Genomic DNA, 21184 nt, shown 5'->3' on the forward strand with positions numbered 1-21184 from the left:
GGGTGGGGGAGATGGTTGGGGTGAGTGGGTGAGAACTTAATTGCTTATGATGTATTATGAAATTCAATGGTGAAAAAAGTAAGGTTCTACATTTAGGCAGGAAAAACCCAATCCACAGGTATAGTATAGGTGGTACCTTGCTCAATAGTAGTAACTGTGAGAGGGATCTCGGAGTCCTAGTGGACAGTCACTTAAATATGAGCCAGCAGTGTGCTGCAGCTGCCAAAAAATCCAACACAGTGCTAGGCTGCATTAACAGAGGGATAGAATCAAGATCACGTGAAGTACTAATACCACTTTACAATGCCTTGGGAAGGCCACACCTGGAATACTGCATCCAGTTTTGGTCACCACGATGTAAAAAAGATGTCGAGACTCTAGAAAGGGTACAGAGAAGAGCAACAAAGATGATTGGGGGACTGGAGGCTAAAACATAGGGAACGGTTGCTGGAATTGGGTATGTGTAGTTTAATGAAGAGAAGGACAAGGGGTGACATGATAGCAGTGTTCCAATATCTCAGGGGCTGCCACAAAGAAGAGGGAGCCAAGCTATTCTCCAAAGCACCTGAAAGCAGGACAAGAAGCAACGGATGGAAGCTAATCAAGGAGAGAAGCAACCTAGAACTAAGGAGAAACTTCCTGACAGTTAGAACAATTAACCAGTGGAAAAACCTGCCTCCAGAAGTGGTGAATGCTCCAACACTGGAGGTTTTTTTAAGAAGAGATTGGACAGCCATTTTCCTGAAATGGTATAAGGTTTCCTGCTTGAGCAGGGGGTTGGACTAGATGACCTCCAAGGTCCCAACAACAACTTCTTCTTCTTCTTCTTCTTCTTCTTCTTCTTCTTCTTCTTCTTCTTCTTCTTCTTCTTCTTCTTCTTCTTCTTCTAATAATAATAATAATAATAATAATAATAATAATAATAATAATAATAATAATAATAATAATATAGTTTCCTTTCTTACTACCTTTATAGAAAAGCGATCCTTTTTAGGTCTAAAATAGGCTTCAGGTTTTTCCCCCATTACAGATAGTCCTCAGCTTACAACTATGCGTTTAGTGGCCGTTCAAAGTTACAACACTGGAAAAAGTGACGACCATTTTCACACTCACCACCTTTGTAGCATCCCCATGGTCACATGATCAAAATTGGGGCGCTTGGCAACTGGCATGTGTTCGTGATGGTTGCAGTGTCCCAGGCTCACGCGATCACCTTTTGTGATCTTTTGACAAGGCAAAGTCAGTGGGGAAGCCAGATTTACCAACCAGGTTACTAACTTAAGAGTTGCGGTGGTTCCCTCAACAGCCGTGGCAAGGAAGGTTGTAAAATTAAGTTGTTCACTTAACAATTGTCTTGCTCAGCAACGGAAATTTTGAACTCACTCGTGGTTGTGAGGGGTTAGGGTTACCCGTATAATGCTTTTTCAGTCGCCCTTATCTCAAAATGCATGGGCAAGTAAACAGTGCTTAATCCCCCTCTCCTTTCTCTTCCCTTCCAGGGGATGTATGGAAGCAGAAGCATTGATAATCTGTCATGTCCTTCTCCGCTGAATGTGATGGAGCCAGTAAGTAACCCTGTGCAACCAAAGCAGGAGTGTGCAGAATTACTAATCAAGAGAGTTGACTTGGTGGGGTGGGGATAAAAAGCAACATGCCTGTCTTTCATTATGGATGCAGGACTATGCATAATGTCATGGGCGTGCATAAGCAAACTACAAAACTAAGGTGTTCTATTTGATTTCCATTTTAACTTAGCAGATAAATAAGATAAATGAAGATAAGTGCTGATGAAAGTGGGTGTCTGATGATTTAGAGGCTGGTATCCAGTATAGGATTTCACTTGGAGGAATAGGGGTGATTGAGTTTATTCTCTTTCCCATCCCCCAACAAACACACGCTTGGTCAAGCTGATCCCGAAAGTGGGGGGAAGTCCTCCATAAGAAGCATTTTGGAAACACTATAAAAATATTTGTAAAATAACATAAAATAAAGATTAAGCTAAAAAGGGAATCGTAAAAGAGCCTTGGTGGAGCAGCGGGCTAATGCCTCCTTAAGTAACACCAGCTGCCTGCAATTAGTGCAGGTTCGCACAGTTACTCATGCGCTCGTGACCTCAGCCTTCCATCCTTCTGAGGTAGGTAAAATGAGGACCCAGATTGTTGGGGGCAATTAAGCTGACTTTGTAATAATGCCACTTGGGGTGTGTGTGAAAGCCCTAATAAGCAGGCATATACATAGAATGAAGGCTACTGCTAAGCTTGTAAGGCACCCTGAGTCTTCGGAGAAGGGAGGGATATAAATGGAATTAAAATAAAAATAAAATAAAAATAAAAAGTCATCAAAACTGAAACACAGAGTTAGAGGTTGAGGATTGTCAATATAAAAAGATGCTTTAGGCATCTCATGGGACTCTTAATGACTAGTTCCTTCCAGACTAGTTTGTATTCAACTTCCTGTGGGGAGGAGCCAAGATGGTGGACAGGCAGCAAAGGCTGTAAAGAGCTCCTCCAAAAGTCAAGTAAAAGACTTGTTCCTTCCCATTCCAAAGTGGTTTCTGGAATTTTTTTTTAGAAGGCAGGATTTTCCGAGGTGCCTGGGAACCCGGAAGCCAATCTCCTCTCTGAGGACAAGACGTTCGTAGAAATCTCTCAGAAAAGGCTCTCCCCATAGACTCCGCCAGGCAAAATTCTCTAGCTAGCGGGATCCATAGCACACACTTTGTGCCAGTCTAGGCAGGAGAGGTCAGTGTAAATTTAGACAAGATCTTCCTCAAGTAACCTAGGCCCGTGCCAGTTATTGCTTTTATTAGCGTTGTTACTCTTCGTGGAAGGTTTAGGGATGCAGGGTTGTTGTCAGGTAATTTTAAGATAAAGCTTATGACACCACCCCCCCCCCCCCAACAAGATAACTACGTTGATGCTCTTGCTACGGTCATTGTCTGATTCTTTCCACTCCCTGAATTCCCAGGTTTCTGAGCTCATTCGAGAGCAGTCGTCTCTGAAATCGGAGTTGGGGTTGGGACTGGGCGAACCTGGCCTGCACACTCCTCCTCCCGAAGGCTCGGAATCTACATTTGAACCCTGCGCCCATTCCGATTCCTCTTCGGTGTGTTCCAGTCAAGCCAGCCGAAAAGCCCGTGGGCGGTCATCTGAAAGGGGCAGGCCAGCCAGCCAAAAGGTCTACCGGGCAAGCGTAGCCTTGATGCCCTCTCCCCCGGCAAGAGCAGGAATCGGGCATCTGTCAGAGGAGCCCTGGACATACAAGTCCACTGCGGAGCAGACACTTGAAAAGTTACCTCTCGGGCCTACAGCTGAGGAAGTGTCCAGGAATGTGGAGAACGAGGAACTGCAGCAGGTCATTCGAGAGGTGAGGACAGAGATTTCCTATAGGGAGGATTGTGTGGGCTTGCTCATGTGTCCTTATGCGCTCTCTCTCTCTCTCTCTCTCTCTCTCTCTCTCTCTCTCTCTCTCTCTCTCTCTCTCTCTCTCTCCCTCCCTCCCTCCCTCCCTCCCTCCCTCCCTCCCTCTCTCTCTCTCTCTCTCTCTCTCTCTCTCTTCTCCCACCCTTTTAAGTCAGAGGTTTTCCCTAAGTTCGAGTTGAAAATTAGTAGCTAAAAAGGGGCAAGAAGGAATGAAACAGAACAAATGGATTTTGATGAAAGGGTCAGAACATCTTGAAAAAAAAAAGATATCGACCAGCTAGTCAATTACAACTGGCTAATTGCTTATTTTTTTTTCAAAAAATGTAACAGTTAACTAAGCAATTGTTTTTCATCCACTAAGACAGACATGTCAAACACAAGGCCCGGGGGCCGGATCCGGCCGGCGAAGTGGTTTCATGTGACCCGCGAAGCCATCCTGGAAACAGTGAGGGAACGGCCCCCACTGCCTTGGCCCCGGCCCAGAGACCCTCCTTCTGTCAGAGACCCTCAGATCTGTCCCACCCCTGCCCAGGCCCCCATAGGCACCCTTGATGCGAATGATGTAGAGCTGGCCACGCCCACCCAGTAGGCCATACGCACTCTAGCCACGCCCACCCAGTAGGCCACACCCACCCTGGCCATACCCACCCGGCCCCTTGAGGGCAACCGCCATGCTGATGCGGCCCTCAATGAAATTGAGTTTGACATCCCTGCACTAAGAGATACTAAATGGATACAAGTTTTTCCCCCCTTTAGTAGCAGGCCAGAGTTTCGGGGGGGGGGGGGAGAGAAACTGTGCAGAAAGAAGGAAAGCTGGATTTAACAGCAAACGGAGTGAAAGAGGCCCTCTAGTGCAGGGGTCCCCAACCCGGTCCACGGCATGCCAGAAACTGGTCCTCACAAACAAGCGAAGCCCCATCTGCGGAATGCAGGCAGCACGCAAAACCACATGCCCCCTCCGGTCTGCAGAAAAACCTCTCTCCATGGAACTGGTCCCCGGTGCCCAAAAGGTTGGTGGGGACACTGCTCTATTGGAAACTTCTGTGAACCAAGAGTTGCAAGGATATAATCCTAATAAGTGAATAAATAAACATGGCTGAAAATCCTATATTTTCTATTCTACAACCTAATCGTATTGTATGTGTACTTAGCCCTTACGAACTAAGCAGAGAAAGATTATTTGTTAATCATTAAATCAGCCCAGTATGGACCTACCCAATTTGATTGTTCGAAGTATGAGAATCACTTTAAATAAAAATTAAAGGAAGACTTTTTTATATTCTTTAAGTTTCAGAATATATTCACGTAATTGGAAACCGGCAATGTTGAAGTAGTCCAAGCATGATCTTATGTTCTCCAATGGCTTTTTCTAGGATGTTAGGCTATTTTTTAGTCATTTGTGGTTATTAGGTTTCCAAGGATTTGCGGAAATGGATAAGTAACAAATTCTCAGATCTTTGGAACAAGTTATGCCATGCCAGAGTATTAGTCCATTAGGCACTGTGGTATGTTTACTCCACCTGACGCTGGAATTCCAGAGAATTCAGCTGCATGCAACCCTTATGCTTTGTCCATGCCCTTATCATTATATAACTAACACCTCATTGTATTTAAATATAGGATTGGTAACTACAAGGACCTTCAGGCTAAGAAGTTTGGTAACTAGTTGAATGCATTTCAGTCTCACAGAGGAGACCCTGCATAGTTTAATCAATGATTCGAGTCGTTTTGATTGTGGATAGCAAGAAAGGCCGGGCGAGCGGTGCACTACTCCAAAACATAGTCTTAGCTGACAGGGTCGATTGACTGTTGCATGCTATTCATGCAAATTGTATGCACGTAGACTGATTCCTACACAGGTAGAAGACAGTCAAACTATCCTAAAGACATTTTGATTGGTATTATGGTATTAATGGCCATGCTTAGAGATTGACCATTCTAACTTTGAGATACATTATAAACATCTGCCACTTGATTCACAGCATTCTGACTGTTCTTCCTTCGGTTAATTCTGTCAGGCCAGGCTTAAAGAAAACCTGACACAACCTGCCTCTCATATAATTTCTTCTCAGTGACAGCTGTGCCTAGCCCTTCTTCAGATGTGGACATAATTGTATAATTAAGTTATACTGGATGAAAAAAATTGAAAGTTAAAGTTTTGAAAGCGCTCACACGAATTTGCCAAAATCTCGCGGCATTTAAGGGGCGAGTGCTTTAAGACATCAAGTTGCGTTCATGCAGCGGGTACCTACTAGTGGAGATATAGTGGACTGTCTGAATTTCAAACAGTTGTAACTGCACCCTCTTACACATTTCTGTACAGACGTTCCATTGAGTTTTCTTGGTTGCTCTCCAGGTAAGTGGGTGGAAGGGTACAGTTCCTGTCTTGCAAATTCCAGAGTTGGTCAGTTTGCTGAATGTCGTATGTGTTGCAGGAAGAGGGGGTGTTGGGTGAGATGTGTGTCACTGTATACTTGAGACTCATAAATACTCAAAAGCTTTAGCCAGGCTTTGTTTGCTTTGAAAACAGAACGACTCTATTGCAGAAAGCCTTATTAATATGCATTCTTGATATTTGTTCACAATGTTAAGCTTACGGCGTACTGATGATTTGTCTCCTCCTGTGTGTTTGAATTATTTTGTTTGCAATGGGGCAAAGCGAAGGCCTAACAAAAAAAACCAGTGTTTCAGAGCATTTTTGAGTCGCCTGCAATGCATTTGAGCTTTTGACCTCTATTTACTAGAATGAAAAAAGCCTTCTGACCCTTCAAAATAAAATGAATACATTCCTCCTACAGAAAAACATTACAAGCTAAAGAAGCCGAGATACGTTCTGTCTTGGTTTGAAAAACTTACACTCTGACCTTTTATTTATGGAATGGGACAAACCACAACAAAAATACAGTAAAGTCTTTTATGGGTGGATTGATACTGAGGAAAAGGAAAGACTGTGATTTTTAGTAGTTACTGGGAAGTTTTTTTTTCAAGACTCTGATGCGCTATTGCAAGGGATAATGGATGTTTTATTAGAGAAAAATAATGTCCGTGTGCTGAAACATCTCCATTTCCGATAAGCTTTTTCCAAAAGGAGAAGGGCTTTATTTCATGTAAACAGATTATCCTTTGTTGTGCAGAGTATTGGTTTTCAGAAAATAATGGGAATGTGATTCTCTGCTTCTCTGCCTTCCCCCTCTCTGTTAATGTCCTTTTAATATATTCAGCTATAGGTTTGTTCTTTAGAATTACTTTCCAGTAGAAACGTTGCGCGCCTTATATCTCACAGTGCAGACGTATCTCTTAACCAGCCAGGAAACTTCAGTGCTGAGAGGTTACAGCTTCCTGGCAAGGTCATAACAGGAAGTCTTGAGTTAGGAGTTAAGAAAGATCTGAGTTAAGTTAGGAGTAGGACACAACTTGCCTCTTCTCAGAAAGATTCATCTCTTTCTTTGGTCAGCCACTGTGCTAATTCAGGAAGCCTTTTCAGTGATAATTCCCAAACGTATGGATGATTTCCATGAAGTGTGTTCATAGTCTTGTTATTCTGCTGCTCTTGAGTATCCTCCGGAATCAGTGGGGCTAGAACCAAGAGCCTTTGATTCTGAAGACAGGTCTCTAAAGGCCCCTGAACACTTTTATCAAAGCAGGGAAACACAGAGCTGTGTGTTAGATGGGTCTGGCTTGGTGGACAGAGTTAAATGGAAAGGTCGGACTTGGCGAGATCTCTTCCATCTCGACTGGATAGAGATAGGCAAAACTGGTGCCATCCAGTTGCTTTTGATTACAGTTCCCACGGGTCCCCAATCAGGATCACATCTTTCAAGTCCAGGGCAACCAGCTTTGCTTTTCTCGCTCAAAGGAAGGTTATTCCCGGACAAGCTGGAAGAGAAAGAGGGAACTGGTTGAAAATGGAATGTGCTAATTTAGTCGCTGACATTATAACCGATTTGCACATAGTGCTGTGCCAGGCTTTGCGCACAGCATACAAAAAACTTAATCATGATTTGGAGGCCATTGTTCTGTACCAGCCTGCTACCGGCCCTGCAGAAAAGGCAGGGACAACCCCTCCACAAACGGCAAGAGGCTGGAATGACGCCTGCCAAATTTATAGCTACAAAAACAAGACACGAACCAAGAAACCTAAGAAACATGAACCATCCGAGCGGTTGCCTTCAGCAAACCAGCCCTCCCAGACATTCCCCTTATATAGAGTTCATTGCGTGGCTTCTCTCTGCCTCCTTCCGAGAAGCCCCATTGCCTTCCTCTGTTTACTCCTAATTGACTGCCTCCTGCGTCGGGCGTCCTTGAACAGGGCCAGCTGTGGGTCATCTTCATCCACACTGTCAGACTCACACAGCTGGGTCTCCGTGGTGACCAAGTGGGAGGGGCCTGGCTGAGGGCAATCATCAGCAAGATCTTCAACCCCCTCAGCAAGGTCTTCAACACCCCCCTCCTCCTCTGAGTCGTCCGACCCAACTGCCGAACCCACAGGCTGACCCTGAATCACAACAGCCATAGCATCTGGGATTATGCAACACACTAAGGAAATTAAACCACACAATTATTTATCCTCTTATATAAATCTGGTTGGTGTTGTAATTGGATTACCCTGTAGCTATCGGTGTGCACTATTTTTTTTATAGCAAAAACAGCATTGAAGATTTTGGGGATGCAAGGCCACATCACCTGAGGGGGGGTGGTGTGTCTTTGTTTTTTAACTGTGATATGACTGCTTTAGGGCTTATAAACTACACTGTACCTCAGAGTGGTAGGAAACTACTGTTAGTTTTCAGTGGCCTTGGTCCAAGGAACTCAGAGAGTGGGAGGGAAAAAGGGACTTGCCCACCCTGCCTCACGAGATAAAAAATACAACAGAATGATGTGATTTCCTGATATGGCTCAGGAAATCTGATGCACCGAGTTCTGGTGCATCAGAAGAAATGGTGTAGTTGGTCGCACATGGAAAACCCAGCCATTTTGTTCACTGTGGAACTGCTCTGTTTTTTTGGTGAGCATGAGAGCCATTGTGTTAACACTTCCTCCAAATGTTGAAACTGCTGAGACAGATGGAAGACTGAGCAGGAATTATGGTAAAAGATTCCCACCTCCTCCACTTCACTCTAAAGTAGGGAATAAAAAAAATGTGGAAAAAAAGGATTTCCCAATCAGAACCTGTGAGACTGGTTGAAATATGTAGGTCTGTATAAATAAAGTATCAGGTAGAGACCATAACTTAAGGTGTGATTTATTTTTAGATCAAGGAGTCCATTGTTGGTGAAATCAGGCGGGAAATTGTAAGTGGGCTGTTAGCAGCTGTTTCTGCCCCAGGCATATCGGCTAATTCCAAGCAAGAAACCCAGCCATGAATCGGTACTACAGGTAAGATCTTCAGTTGGTTGCCTACTAGTTGACCTGTTTGATAAAAAGGTGAAGGTGTATACATAATACATAGGAGATTTCTAACATCTATAAAATACAGTCATGCCCTATCTATGAATCCTGTCAAGTCAGCGTTGCTTTTAAATGGCCAGTTTTTAAGTTCCCTTTGAGTGGGAAGAACTGCATTAAAACTGATAATGTCAGACTGAGATGATCAGAAATTGGATTTACTCTGTATAAAACAGACTAGCCTTAAAGACACAATAGCAACAGCATTTTCCTTTGTGATGTGGTTCTTCCTATGTATTTCTGTATACTTACATAGCTGAAAATATTATAGAATGGAGACATAGTTCACCATAAACATGTTGCCTCTCACCTTTCTTTTTTTTCTCACTAAGGGACTGCAGTTAACAGGGTGCTTCTTAAAATATCTCCACAGAACATGCCCGAGCCGTGCTTTGCAGAGAAAAGCAATTTTCTCTACCCATCGAGAGAAACATATCCATCATTACCGATCTTGACTGGAGAAATCCACTTTTAATTTTCTAGATAGGTCAAAGTTAGCAAATCACGTGTAAGGACAGCACTAGAAACCTCTCATTTAAAATTAAACCACAGAGTATCCCGTTGTCTGAATTAAGTTTCCAAAGCCACCTGTCCGCAACTGCTCTTGAATCCAAGTATGGATGAAAAAGCATGATTTTTTTAGAATATCAACGTATATCCCACTAGTACCTATAAATAACCAAGCATGTATCTTCCCGACTTCACATAATGTGTTTGTTTCTTTTTTCCCCAAGGGTTAGCCTGTGATCCAGAGAGCCTTATGGATGTCTCCTTTTGGGATATGTAGATGGATGCATCTGTCTGTTCCCCTGATGCCAGAGGAGACTGCTGTTTTATGCAACAGTGACTTGAGTGCTGCACGTCTTCCCATTTCAGGTCTATGTACTAAGATCAAGGCACTTTTCATCTTACTGATGTGCGTGAATGATCAAGCCTTAATATTTATTTGCGTGTTCCTCTTAAGACTTGAAGATTTCTGGACCTTCCCTGGTTATAAATAGCCTAGGATTGTTATAGTTTCAAAGAACAGCAACAACCATCCCTGCTGACCTCTGTGAGGTATTTAACTGTGCAATAACTGTTTCACTTTGAGAGCTTGGGGTAATGGTTTCCACTGCTGTTATCAAGTGCCACTTAAAAAAAGAGAAGAAGCTGTTGTACAAATGAACGCTTGGGAGAAGCTGTCATTTGCAGAGAGTTTAGAAAATTACATGAATTTACTTAAAACTACTGCAGATGCTTACACTGAAAGCCTTATCTCTGTATAGTAGATAACTTTTTTAAAAAAAAATATTTATATATTTTTCTGCTTTCTTTATCCTTCCCTTTTTTGGGATGTTTTCTTTTTAACTTAATATATGAACTACTCTGCAATTATATTAAGAGGTGGTTTTTAGCCATTTCCTCTGCCTATTAAAACAAATCTGGAAAAAAACACTAGTTTAAAAGGCAAAGCAAGTGGCATATAACAACATGGGCTTAGCATTAGACTGCTGTTATGGGGAAAATTTTCACTCGTTTTTCTACAGCCTAAAGAAAATGACATTCACCACATCCAATAAAAATGGAAGCAGGTGTGATTCTTTATATATAGTTTAATACAGTAATGCTCAAAAGTTGGAATATAGCCATCTCTTAAATGCTAATCAACTACCTTACATGTTTTTCTTTTAAAAAATGTTTTCAGCTAACAAAATTAAGATTCTGTTAAATAATCAGTGACTCATAAACATGTAACAATATTGGGAGAAGTATGTCAAAAACTGCGTTGGGAATCTACACCCAAGGGCTAAATCCTTTTTAAAAAGGCTATTGTGCCAATAAAAATATTTATTTTGCCTATAGATGTAATGATGTGTCTTCTTACATTTTGATACTGGAGACCAAAATATTTAGAAGAATTTGGGAGTCCTAATTTCATCCATAACTTTGATGCCATTTCTGGTTACTTAGGAGCTTATTTATTTATTTAATTGAATTTCTATACCGCCCTTCTCCCGAAGGACTCAGGGCGGTGCTCAGGCTTGGTGTTGCAGTGGTTCGAATGCAGTATTTCAAGCTAACTGCCCACTGTCAGGAGTTCAATCCTGACTGGCTCAAGGTTGACTCAACCTTCCATCCTTCCGAGATTGCTAAAATGAGGACCCAGATTGCTGGGGGCAATATGCTGATGTTGTACACTGCTTAGAGAGTGCTGTAAAGCACAATGGAGACGTATATAAGTCTTAAGTGCTATTGTTGTTGCTACTCAATTCTTCCTTATTGAAGTAACTTTAAACAGTGACTCCTACTTGACCTTCCATAGACTCCCTGTCACCATGAGTGTGACTGCATGGATACATAATAAAACCCAAGCCAAGGAGATGATGTTCTTGGATAGAGTTGCCCAACCTCATGAAGCAGATAATTACTATTGAATCACACATACCTCAGTAAGGAGAACCTACTATCCTCCAGAATTTGCTAAACCTGCAACTCCTTACAGCACCACTTAGAATGGCCAGTGATCAGGAACTGTAATTCAACAAACTCCGGAGGAGATGGATGGTCTCCATCCTGGTTACCGAGTTCGGCGTTCCTTTTTTTTTTTTTTTTTTGAGTGAGCATGTTGAGGACAATGACAAATTGCAGGAGCATGCTTCTCATTCACTAAAGAGTTAGAAAAAAATGCTTTATGCCTACATCAATCCAGGTTGATGTTATTGCAGTATCAATGTATTGGATTTTCTGTCCAAGGCTCAATACATCACTAACTTATATTTCCCAAATTCCAAGTTTTCTACACTATGTGTCAAATTATTTTTGAATTTATGAAATACTCTGAAAACAGAAGCCATAAGAAAGTTGCTATGGGAAGTGGGGGGAGGAGGAGGAAGAAGAAGAAAGAAGGAAAGGAAGGAAGGAAGAAAGAAGAAAAAGAAAAAGAAAGAGAATCCCAAGTGTTCTCATAATTCAAATACTGTATGCACAACTTAAAAGAGCCTTGGTGGAGCAGTGGGCTAATGCCTCCTTAAGTAACACCAGCTGCCTGCAATTAGTGCAGGTTCGCATCCCACCAGGCTCAAGGTTGACTCAGCCTTCCATCCTTCCGAGGTAGGTAAAATGAGGACCCAGATTGTTGGGGGCAATTAAGCTGACTTTGTAATAATGCCGCTTGGGGTGTGTGTGAAAGCCCTAATAAGCAGGCATATACATAGAATGAAGGCTACTGCTAAGCTTGTAAGCCGCCCTGAGTCTTCGGAGAAGGGTGGGATATAAATGGAATTTTAAAAAAAACCTTATGAAACTATTTAGAAATAGTTTGGGATTTGTAGCTATTGGTTGTTCCTTTGAATTGAGAAACACTAGTTCACTGTTTTAACTATTTTGAGGGAATTAAACTGTTTCCTTTAATCTATAAAAATATTGCCATTCAAATACTATGTTTTTATCATTTGCATATTTGGTAAATGTCCCAGCCCACTTTCATAGATAAGAAAAACGATAAACTTTATTTTGACTGAAATCTGATATGCCTCCAAAAAACAGTGTATCATCTTCAGAAATTAGGTTTTCATTTCAACATGTCCAAAGCCATTGGCTAAAATGTTACAAAGTGGAAAGTATTTTTTTTATTACTTCTGCAAGCTTGGTTAGAAACAAAACAAGAAAGGTCACAAAAGAGTCTGTGATGGCAGTTCTAATTCAAACTTTTACACCCGGTGCCCTTCTAGTATTCTCAGCCAACAAAATCAGACTTGTTCATCTTAAGATGGCATGCAGGACGTGCTGTGGTAGATATTGCTAAGTACAGAGCTGATTCCTGGCTGAACCAAATATTTGCCAGCACATCAAATTCAAAAGCAAAAAATGTTTCCTTAGTTGGTAGGGTGCAAAAAGGAGCCCTTTTAGTAAAAGAACCTTTTTGAAAGAGAGAGAGAAAGAAAAAGAAAGAAAGGAAGGAAAGAAAGAAAGAAAGAAAGAAAGAAAGAAAGAAAGAAAGAAAGAAAGAAAGAAAGAAAGAAAAAGAGAGAAAGAAAGAAAGAAAGAAAGAAAAATAGATGAGTGCTCTCAATTGTGTTCCCAGATTTTCTGAGATAACTTTTTTTGTTCAAAGCCCTGGACTGCCCCACTTTCCATGCTTTATTACTTCCTTTTACAGACTGGGCATATTTACATGAGGTTTTTGCATCAGAGAATCGGCTCCAGACCTGTGTACATGCAAAGGTCAGCTAATTCTTATTTCTGGCTCTGCATCAGTTTATTTAAGATCATAGATAATCTGAGAGGGTTTTTCCCCCCTCACTTTTGACTCAGTGTTAGCTCATGTGAGCAGTTTATTTTTCCATTGGCAGGAATTTTTGCCTCACCCTGCTTTTAGGTCCTGGACATAAAATAACCATCTTCTTGGTAGTTCTTGCTTATACTCTTCTGTTATCATCATTCTCGTATCTACCTGCTTGAAATACTTGCATTGTTCAGTATTTTGCTTTTTTTGTACTTGGATCAATGGCCATCCACAGTTCTGTATCTGCCAGATCATTGCCCCAGATTTACAAGCCAATGATAATAAAAATTGTATTATCTACGCTGCTAAAAACTGTTTTTTATTGTCTTGTCTGGTGTGTGTATGTGTGTGTGTATGTGTCGGGTGTGTGTGTGTGTGTCAGGTGTAGCATGATGGTGAAGGTTCGTTCTCCAAGCTTGAGGATTGGTTTCTGAACATTTTGTTACCAGGCTAGGTAACATCTTCCCCTAAATACTTCAAAAATAATTAAGGATGCAGCTGCATTAATGATTTGACTTATTAAAATGATTCTTAAAAGACTGGATTTTTTTTAAAGGTTAGCATATCACAAAGACGTTATACTTATGCTACGTCCAAAGCATTTATTCCAAATTGTTTTTCATGCATTCAAATTGTTTTTCATGCATTACACTGGCTTTCCTTTAGAAGTTCAAGGTAACATAAGTAGTGGTCCTCTAGTTATCATCACAGCAACCCTGGAATTAGGATTTTAGATCTTTAACTCCAGAATCATAGTCCAAAGAACTAATCACTTCAGTACATACAGAACATAAATCTAAATATGGTTTGTTTCTGACTTAGTGCAATTTCTGAATATACATACTGGCTCTTGAGTTATTAAGGTGTACAATGGTAAAAAAGAGACATGTTTAGAGAATAACTTGAACCTGAACATTGGCAAGATAAAAGAGATGGTGCTAGACTTCCGGAGGAAAAGAGAGGAACCTGCCCCACTTTACATGGGGGGGCTGTGTGGAGAGAGTCCTTTAAATTCCTGGGAGTCTACCTCTGTGAAGATCTTACCTGGAAAGTCAATACAACCCAGGTGGCCCAACAGAGACTCCGCTTCCTCAGGGTCTTGTGGAAGAACAGGGTAGAACAACGACTGATGACCTTCTTTTACCAGTCTACTATACAGAGCGTCCTCTCACATTGTATTGTGGTTTGGTATGCTGGCCTGACAGCCGTGGATAGGAAGATATTACAGAGGGTGGTGAGCATAGCACAAAACAAAGTAGGCTGTCCCCTGACACCACTGGATGACCTCACCAGGGCTTGCTGCCTTGGAAGAGTGAGGAAAATTCTCAGGGACGACTCACACCCTGGTCGGTACCTCTTTACTCTCCTACCATCGGGTAGGAGATACAGGAGTATAGCCAGCCGCACCAACAGGCTGAAGAACAGCTTCTATCCATGGACTGCCAGGCTCTTGGAACGGGAAATAATTTTATGTATGATTGACTTGCGAGGCTGGTGTGTTGTGTGCAATTAGCTCACATGGTGTAACAAGATGGAGGGTTTGTTGTCACTGTGAGTTGTGGGGGAGGGGGCACGAAGGGAGGCTCAGCCAATGTATACATGGTTGTACTTTGACAATAAAGGTTCATTCATTCATTCATTGGGGCATCCCAGTGTTATTCAAGTGAAGGAGTCATCCCTTAGGAATACTCTGTGAATTTCAGCAGGAATTGAACCTGCAGTTTGGGGATATTCATACATGGAATGAATAAGGAGGCTGTCAGGCTGACTGGATTGAATGAATTATGTAAGCACATAAGAATTTAATTGGTCCAAAGCCTAGGTATCTTAGAGAATACCTTTGCCCCAATAGTTTCTACCCACCCTACCTGGACAACTAAAAAGTGCCTGCTGAGGATCTTCACCTGTCAGGAGATAAGAGTGTGAGGGGACCTGATATAAAAGGGGGGGGGAAGGGAAAAATGGCAATTTGATACATGGTCAGGTCCCTGCTTTCACCAGAGATTGAGATGAAATGGAGAGCATTCTTAACTTTTATGGTAGGATGTTCTTCTGCCTGATAGTTGTAGTAGCCCTTCCCAGTCTGGTTTCACTGTTACTAATATGTAACTTTAGTCTTCAATTTTTGATTTGCATTTGCTGTATTTTTCAAAACTTTTTATATAAAAAGAACACTAAAAGAAATTCTAAGCTTGAAATGTCAACCTACCTGAATTATAAATTCTCATTTATTTGAGGAAAACCTTACTCCTGAATTGAAAAAGTGGTTTGATTGCTCTTCTACTATAAATCCAACATATAAATGTGGAGAGAAGAACCGTTTTTCACTGTACCCTTATATCCTATTCAGGTATTCCTCTAAAATTATATGTGGTAAATTTGCTTTGCCTCAATGAGGTGTCTTGAACTGATCATAACTGGGGTCAAAAGGCCATCCAATTTCTTCATTTTGCCCCCAATGTCTCAATCCAAGTATATCATGCTACTTCTTTGCCCTGAGCTCCCTTCATCTTGGCCTTAGAAGTGAGAAGGCAATGTTGATTTGTAAAGCAAATCGAGAACAGGACGTTTCAAATGTGTCTTTGAAGAGCTCTACAGCTTTTTTTTAACTTTATATAATTAGGAGAGAGCAAAGTAGTGATGCTCTTCCTCTAAATCTTTTTTTAATGCTAATAATTCTTGACATCTGCTGACTCCAAGAAACTGAACTGATTTTCATCATGGCACTATATGTAAATAGTAGATTATGTCCCAATTAAATACATTAAAGCAGAATTTTAATCTAAATTCCATGCCAGCAGGATGTTCATTGTTATAAACTGAACAGAAATGTTTTCAACGTAAGATTGGGTCTATTTAATCTCTTATTTCTACAAATTGACTTTGCCGTTTTGTTTGGGTTAAAGTATCAAGGCAGACCAGTTATGAATAGATACATTGTTAGAAGAATACCTTATTTTCCCCAAAATTAGGCATAATAATGTACATAAAATGATGCCTGGCTTTCATGAAATCAGATATTCTGTCTTGAAATCCTGCTTTTTAATCCAGAGCTGATAGGGCAGGGCAGGCTTTGTTGTCTTCTCTTTGGCAAGGAGACAGATGCACTTTAAGCATCCATTATTGTGGCCATTTTTATGTCAGTATTCAGCCTAAACGCTGACAGAAATTTTGAGGTCTAAAATGCGATGAGTCCCAAGCAGGATACCATTTGCAAAATAACAAAAAGAAACACACAAGGCAAGAGACAAGGTACCAAAATAGAAAGGAGCCTAACTTCATTGATTAATCAAAAGTTCCACAGCAAATAAATCCTTCTCAACTAACAAATTCACGAGTGCGAGTAGCTGATGTTCTGAGAGCTAATCCCATCTTCCTTATAAATTATTTTTTATTCATCAAATTTACTTATCCATTCATCTCACCTCTTCTAACTTAACAGTTACAGAGAGGATACAATTGCTCTGTAGGCTCTTGGCAGCCATTCTGTCCCTGGATGAAGCCAATTGGAGTCACCACAGGCCAATTAGAGCTGGGTGAATAGAGCAGGCAAATGCCAGTGGCTTATCCATTTTGGTCACTGCAGGCTTGCAGATTAAATATGAGAGATTGCTTGGGATTGGTTTAATATGCTCTTTCTCACCCTCAACATACACTTCACAGTCAAATGTCCAAGCTAAACACCTGCTGAGCGCTAACAAAGCTAAAGCCTGAGATGTGAAAAGTCATAATAAGAATTGTCGTAACATTTTGCTAGTGATCCATTTTGCACCCATGGTTCCTGAAAAATACCATCTTCCAATTTTACAGGGAGTGCAGAATTATTAGGCAAGTTGTATTTTTGAGGATTAATTTTATTATTGAACAACAACCATGTTCTCAATGAACCCAAAAAACTCATTAATATCAAAGCTGAATATTTTTGGAAGTAGTTTTTAGTTTGTTTTTAGTTATAGCTATTTTAGGGGGATATCTGTGTGTGCAGGTGACTATTACTGTGCATAATTATTAGGCAACTTAACAAAAAACAAATATATACCCATTTCAATTATTTATTTTTACCAGTGAAACCAATATAACATCTCAACATTCACAAATATACATTTCTGACATTCAAAAACATAACAAAAACAAATCAGTGACCAATATAGCCACCTTTCTTTGCAAGGACACTCAAAAGCCTGCCATCCATGGATTCTGTCAGTGTTTTGATCTGTTCACCATCAACATTGCGTGCAGCAGCAACCACAGCCTCCCAGACACTGTTCAGAGAGGTGTACTGTTTTCCCTCCTTGTAAATCTCACATTTGATGATGGACCACAGGTTCTCAATGGGGTTCAGATCAGGTGAACAAGGAGGCCATGTCATTAGATTTCCTTCTTTTATACCCTTTCTTGCCAGCCACGCTGTGGAGTACTTGGACGCGTGTGATGGAGCATTGTCCTGCATGAAAATCATGTTTTTCTTGAAGGATGCAGACTTCTTCCTGTACCACTGCTCGAAGAAGGTGTCTTCCAGAAACTGGCAGTAGGACTGGGAGTTGAGCTTGACTCCATCCTCAACCCGAAAAGGCCCCACAAGCTCATCTTTGATGATACCAGCCCAAACCAGTACTCCACCTCCACCTTGCTGGCGTCTGAGTCGGACTGGAGCTCTCTGCCCTTTACCAATCCAGCCACGGGCCCATCCATCTGGCCCATCAAGACTCACTCTCATTTCATCAGTCCATAAAACCTTAGAAAAATCAGTCTTGAGATATTTCTTGGCCCAGTCTTGACGTTTCAGCTTGTGTGTCTTGTTCAGTGGTGGTCGTCTTTCAGCCTTTCTTACCTTGGCCATGTCTCTGAGTATTGCACACCTTGTGCTTTTGGGCACTCCAGTGATGTTGCAGCTCTGAAATATGGCCAAACTGGTGGCAAGTGGCATCTTGGCAGCTGCACGCTTGACTTTTCTCAGTTCATGGGCAGTTATTTTGCGCCTTGGTTTCTCCACACGCTTCTTGCGACCCTGTTGACTATTTTGAATGAAACGCTTGATTGTTCGATGATCACGCTTCAGAAGCTTTCCAATTTTAAGAGTGCTGCATCCCTCTGCAAGATATCTCACTATTTTTCACTTTTCTGAGCCTGTCAAGTCCTTCTTTTGACCCATTTTGCCAAAGGAAAGGAAGTTGCCTAATAATTATGCACACCTGATACAGGGTGTTGATGTCATTAGACCACACCCCTTCTCTTTACAGAGATGCACATCACCTAATATGCTTAATTGGTAGTAGGCTTTCGAGCCTATACAGCTTGGAGTAAGACAACATGCATAAAGAGGATGATGTGGTCAAAATACTCATTTGCCTAATAATTCTGCACTCCCTGTAGTGCAAAATCAGGGCCAGCGTCTTATAATGTAAGTCATGAAGTATATGTCCTGAACTGAAAAGACCATCCTGCATGTAACAGTTGATTTAGTGCAGACATGTCAAACACGTGACGTCACGCAATGTATTGGGACAGTTTTGCCGTTGTCGGCAATGGGGTGGGTGCGGCTTCCGCATGACGCATCCGACCCGCGGGCTAGCAGTTTGACACCCCTGATTTAGTGGCATCTAGAGTTGGAATTATCATCTAAGAAAATTTGCTAATCATACCTGGTTCTTGGATGTTCTGTCCAAAAAAAGATTATAAATTTTCACATACAGAAAAGTGTGTGGACAATTTAAGAATGTACAAGCCAGCCCTAAGGGTCCTATTCCTTCAAATATTCCTCAATGAATCATATAGACAAGAATCTTTAAACCAGACTTCTCCAACCATACCTTCCAGGTATGTTGTACCATATGAAGTCTTTGTGGAAGGCATCAAATTGTGGAAGACTTTCGACATGACATCGCCAATTTCTGGTTGCACAGAGGATGCCATAAGATGCCTGGCGTGATTTCCCCACTCCATCAGAGTCAGAAACGGGGCTTCTCAATTAGAGAGACGGCATCAGTAGAGAACCTTCTGATGTTATCCACACCTGCTTCAAATGCCATCTCCACATACCAGCTTTGCAAGCTTCCTAATCACAGATCTATCAATAATTCAGGGCCCATCAACAATATTCCGAAGGGCGGGCTCTTACCCTGCACTTTGGTACTGTCAGCAAATAATGTGCCGTACACAGATTCTCCATTTCAAATCCCAGGGCAGCGGGCCAACTCTAGCTAGTATTGTATTTTCAATTAGCTTCTGAGTGAATGCTTGGCATCTGCAGAAGGGAATCTGCACACAATTAGCTTCTTGTTCCTTCCAGCTTTGGTGCTGAGTGGATCATCTGGAGAACTGGAGGAAGAAGAACAGCATCTCTGAGAAGGGACGTTGCTGTGGATGTAGAAGGAAGAAGGGGATTTGGCAGCTGAAGCAGCTTCTGCTCTCTCTACCTCAGAAATTATTGTGATTGTTAAGGAGCGCTGGGCTTCAAGGAGTTTGCCAGGAGATAAGAAGAGAAGAAGCTTTCTTGTCTTTCCTTTCAGCAGGCTAGATCTCCCCACCCTCCCCTTACTTTTGCTTATTCCTAAATACTGTCATGGAACCAAACAGTCCTAAAAAGATACAATTCGCTGTGCCATTATTTCAAAGCCAAATAGATTCTGAAGCAGCTGAACAGGTAAGCTGGTTTTATCTTCCCTGCCTATGAAAGAAGATAAAAGATTGTTAAGGGTACTGTGTTTCCAAATTTGGAAACTGGAGTGCAACTTTGCAGAAGTTCTTGGATTCCATAAGAATTCTCTTGTCATTGAAAGAGAGAAGGACAGAGAGAGAGAGAGAAGAGAAGGGAGGAGGTTTGTCTTTTGAATACTCTAGGGGTGTGTGTGTGTGTTTGTGGTGTGTGTGTGTGTGTGTGTGTTTTCTGAGCAAACCCTTTTCTCTAAAAAGAGAAGCATCCAAACAGTGAGCTTGGGACTTTTGTATATAAAAATTATTGAAAGTATTTAACTCTAGCAGATTGATGGATAGGTGAGAAAATAGTTCAGTTGAAAGGCTATAAATGGTAGATAGGTAGATGATAGATAGAAAAATGGTAGATAGATAGATAGATAGATAGATAGATAGATAGATAGATAGATAGATGAAAAGATTGCCTGCATCTTCAAAAGGAGAAAACATGTAAAGAAAAGGGTATTATTTCTAAATATTCAATGTTTCCAAGGCAATTTCTGAGCAGTCACATTAATAGCCTAAATTTATGTTGTTATATTTTCAAAACAATACAATACCTATCAGCATCACAGAACAAACTTTGATAGAGGTTAAAACCACCTTCTCTTTGGCTGTTTGAAATGGTCCGTTCCTCCTCACTGAGAGTGCACGGTTACAGCTGCAGATCAGGATGTTTCCTGGAGTTCCGCTTTGATACCCAGAATGGACAAGCCTAGCTGCAGTTTGACTCAAACCTCAAACCTCCGCAGTTTGAGTCCGCTGAGTCCCACTGAACTGAATCAAACTTATATCTGAGAAGTCAGTGCTTTTTTTGTAAAAGAAAAAGGTGCCGGAACTCACTCGCCTTGCCTACCCTACAAGGTTCCATCCAAAAAAGGTGCCGGAACTCCGTTCTGAGCGTTCTATGACAAAAAAAGCCCTGTGAGAAGTTATATGTGGGGTTCCATTGTTAACGTTTTAACTGAGATGACGGCTATGAAGAGAACCTTCACTAACAGAAAGGATTGTTGATGACAGCCCTAGAGAAGAGAGGAAGCCAGAACAGAACGAGATACTCTTATGCAGAAAACATTTTAGATGCTATTCTCTTACCCAAGGTGACCTTCGCATCTCACCCCTCTCCAATAGATAAATATACTTTCTGAGTGATAAATGCTTTCAAGATACCAATTTCTTTAGTCATCTTTCTGTATGCAGACATAGAAATTCCTAGAATTAAGGTCATATGCTATTTCTTCGACCTAGTACCCTGTCGAACTACAAGGGATTATAACTCCAAATAGTCAGCTGGTGAGTGTCCTTTTTAGGAATGTTGGGAACTGAAGTCATGCTAGATCTGGGGGTGCTAAGTTGA

The 21184-nt window shown here is 41.4% G+C and overlaps 2 protein-coding genes and 1 long non-coding RNA gene across 5 annotated transcripts in view; 2 read left to right on the plus strand and 1 right to left on the minus strand.

The window, feature by feature from the left end:
• Positions 1–10709, plus strand: part of ITPRID2 (ITPR interacting domain containing 2) — a 69772-nt gene extending 59063 nt beyond the window's left edge. For all 3 annotated transcript variants that reach the window (XM_083375937.1, XM_083375939.1, XM_083375938.1), the window contains 4 exons: positions 1500–1565; positions 2968–3366; positions 8675–8798; positions 9602–10709. In XM_083375937.1, coding sequence (XP_083232063.1) covers positions 1500–1565; positions 2968–3366; positions 8675–8785 — 576 coding nt within the window. In that variant the 3' untranslated portion in view covers positions 8786–8798; positions 9602–10709. The remainder of the gene's footprint in view (positions 1–1499; positions 1566–2967; positions 3367–8674; positions 8799–9601) is intronic.
• Positions 10153–13434, minus strand: LOC310648327. The gene is made up of 2 exons (XR_014494069.1): positions 12145–13434; positions 10153–11838 (listed from the first exon to the last, which is right to left on the minus strand). It is a non-coding gene; the product is annotated as an uncharacterized lncRNA (long non-coding RNA).
• Positions 13435–19696: 6262 nt separating this feature from the next.
• PPP1R1C (protein phosphatase 1 regulatory inhibitor subunit 1C) overlaps positions 19697–21184 on the plus strand; it is a gene marked incomplete at both ends in the record, with an annotated part of 43067 nt that continues 41579 nt past the window's right edge. Inside the window, one exon of the mRNA XM_083359013.1 lies at positions 19697–19777. Coding sequence (XP_083215139.1) covers positions 19697–19777 — 81 coding nt within the window. The remainder of the gene's footprint in view (positions 19778–21184) is intronic.

Source organism: Vipera ursinii (genome assembly GCF_947247035.1).
Source record: "Vipera ursinii genome assembly, chromosome: 1".
In the NCBI taxonomy this organism is placed as follows: domain Eukaryota; kingdom Metazoa; phylum Chordata; class Lepidosauria; order Squamata; family Viperidae; genus Vipera; species Vipera ursinii.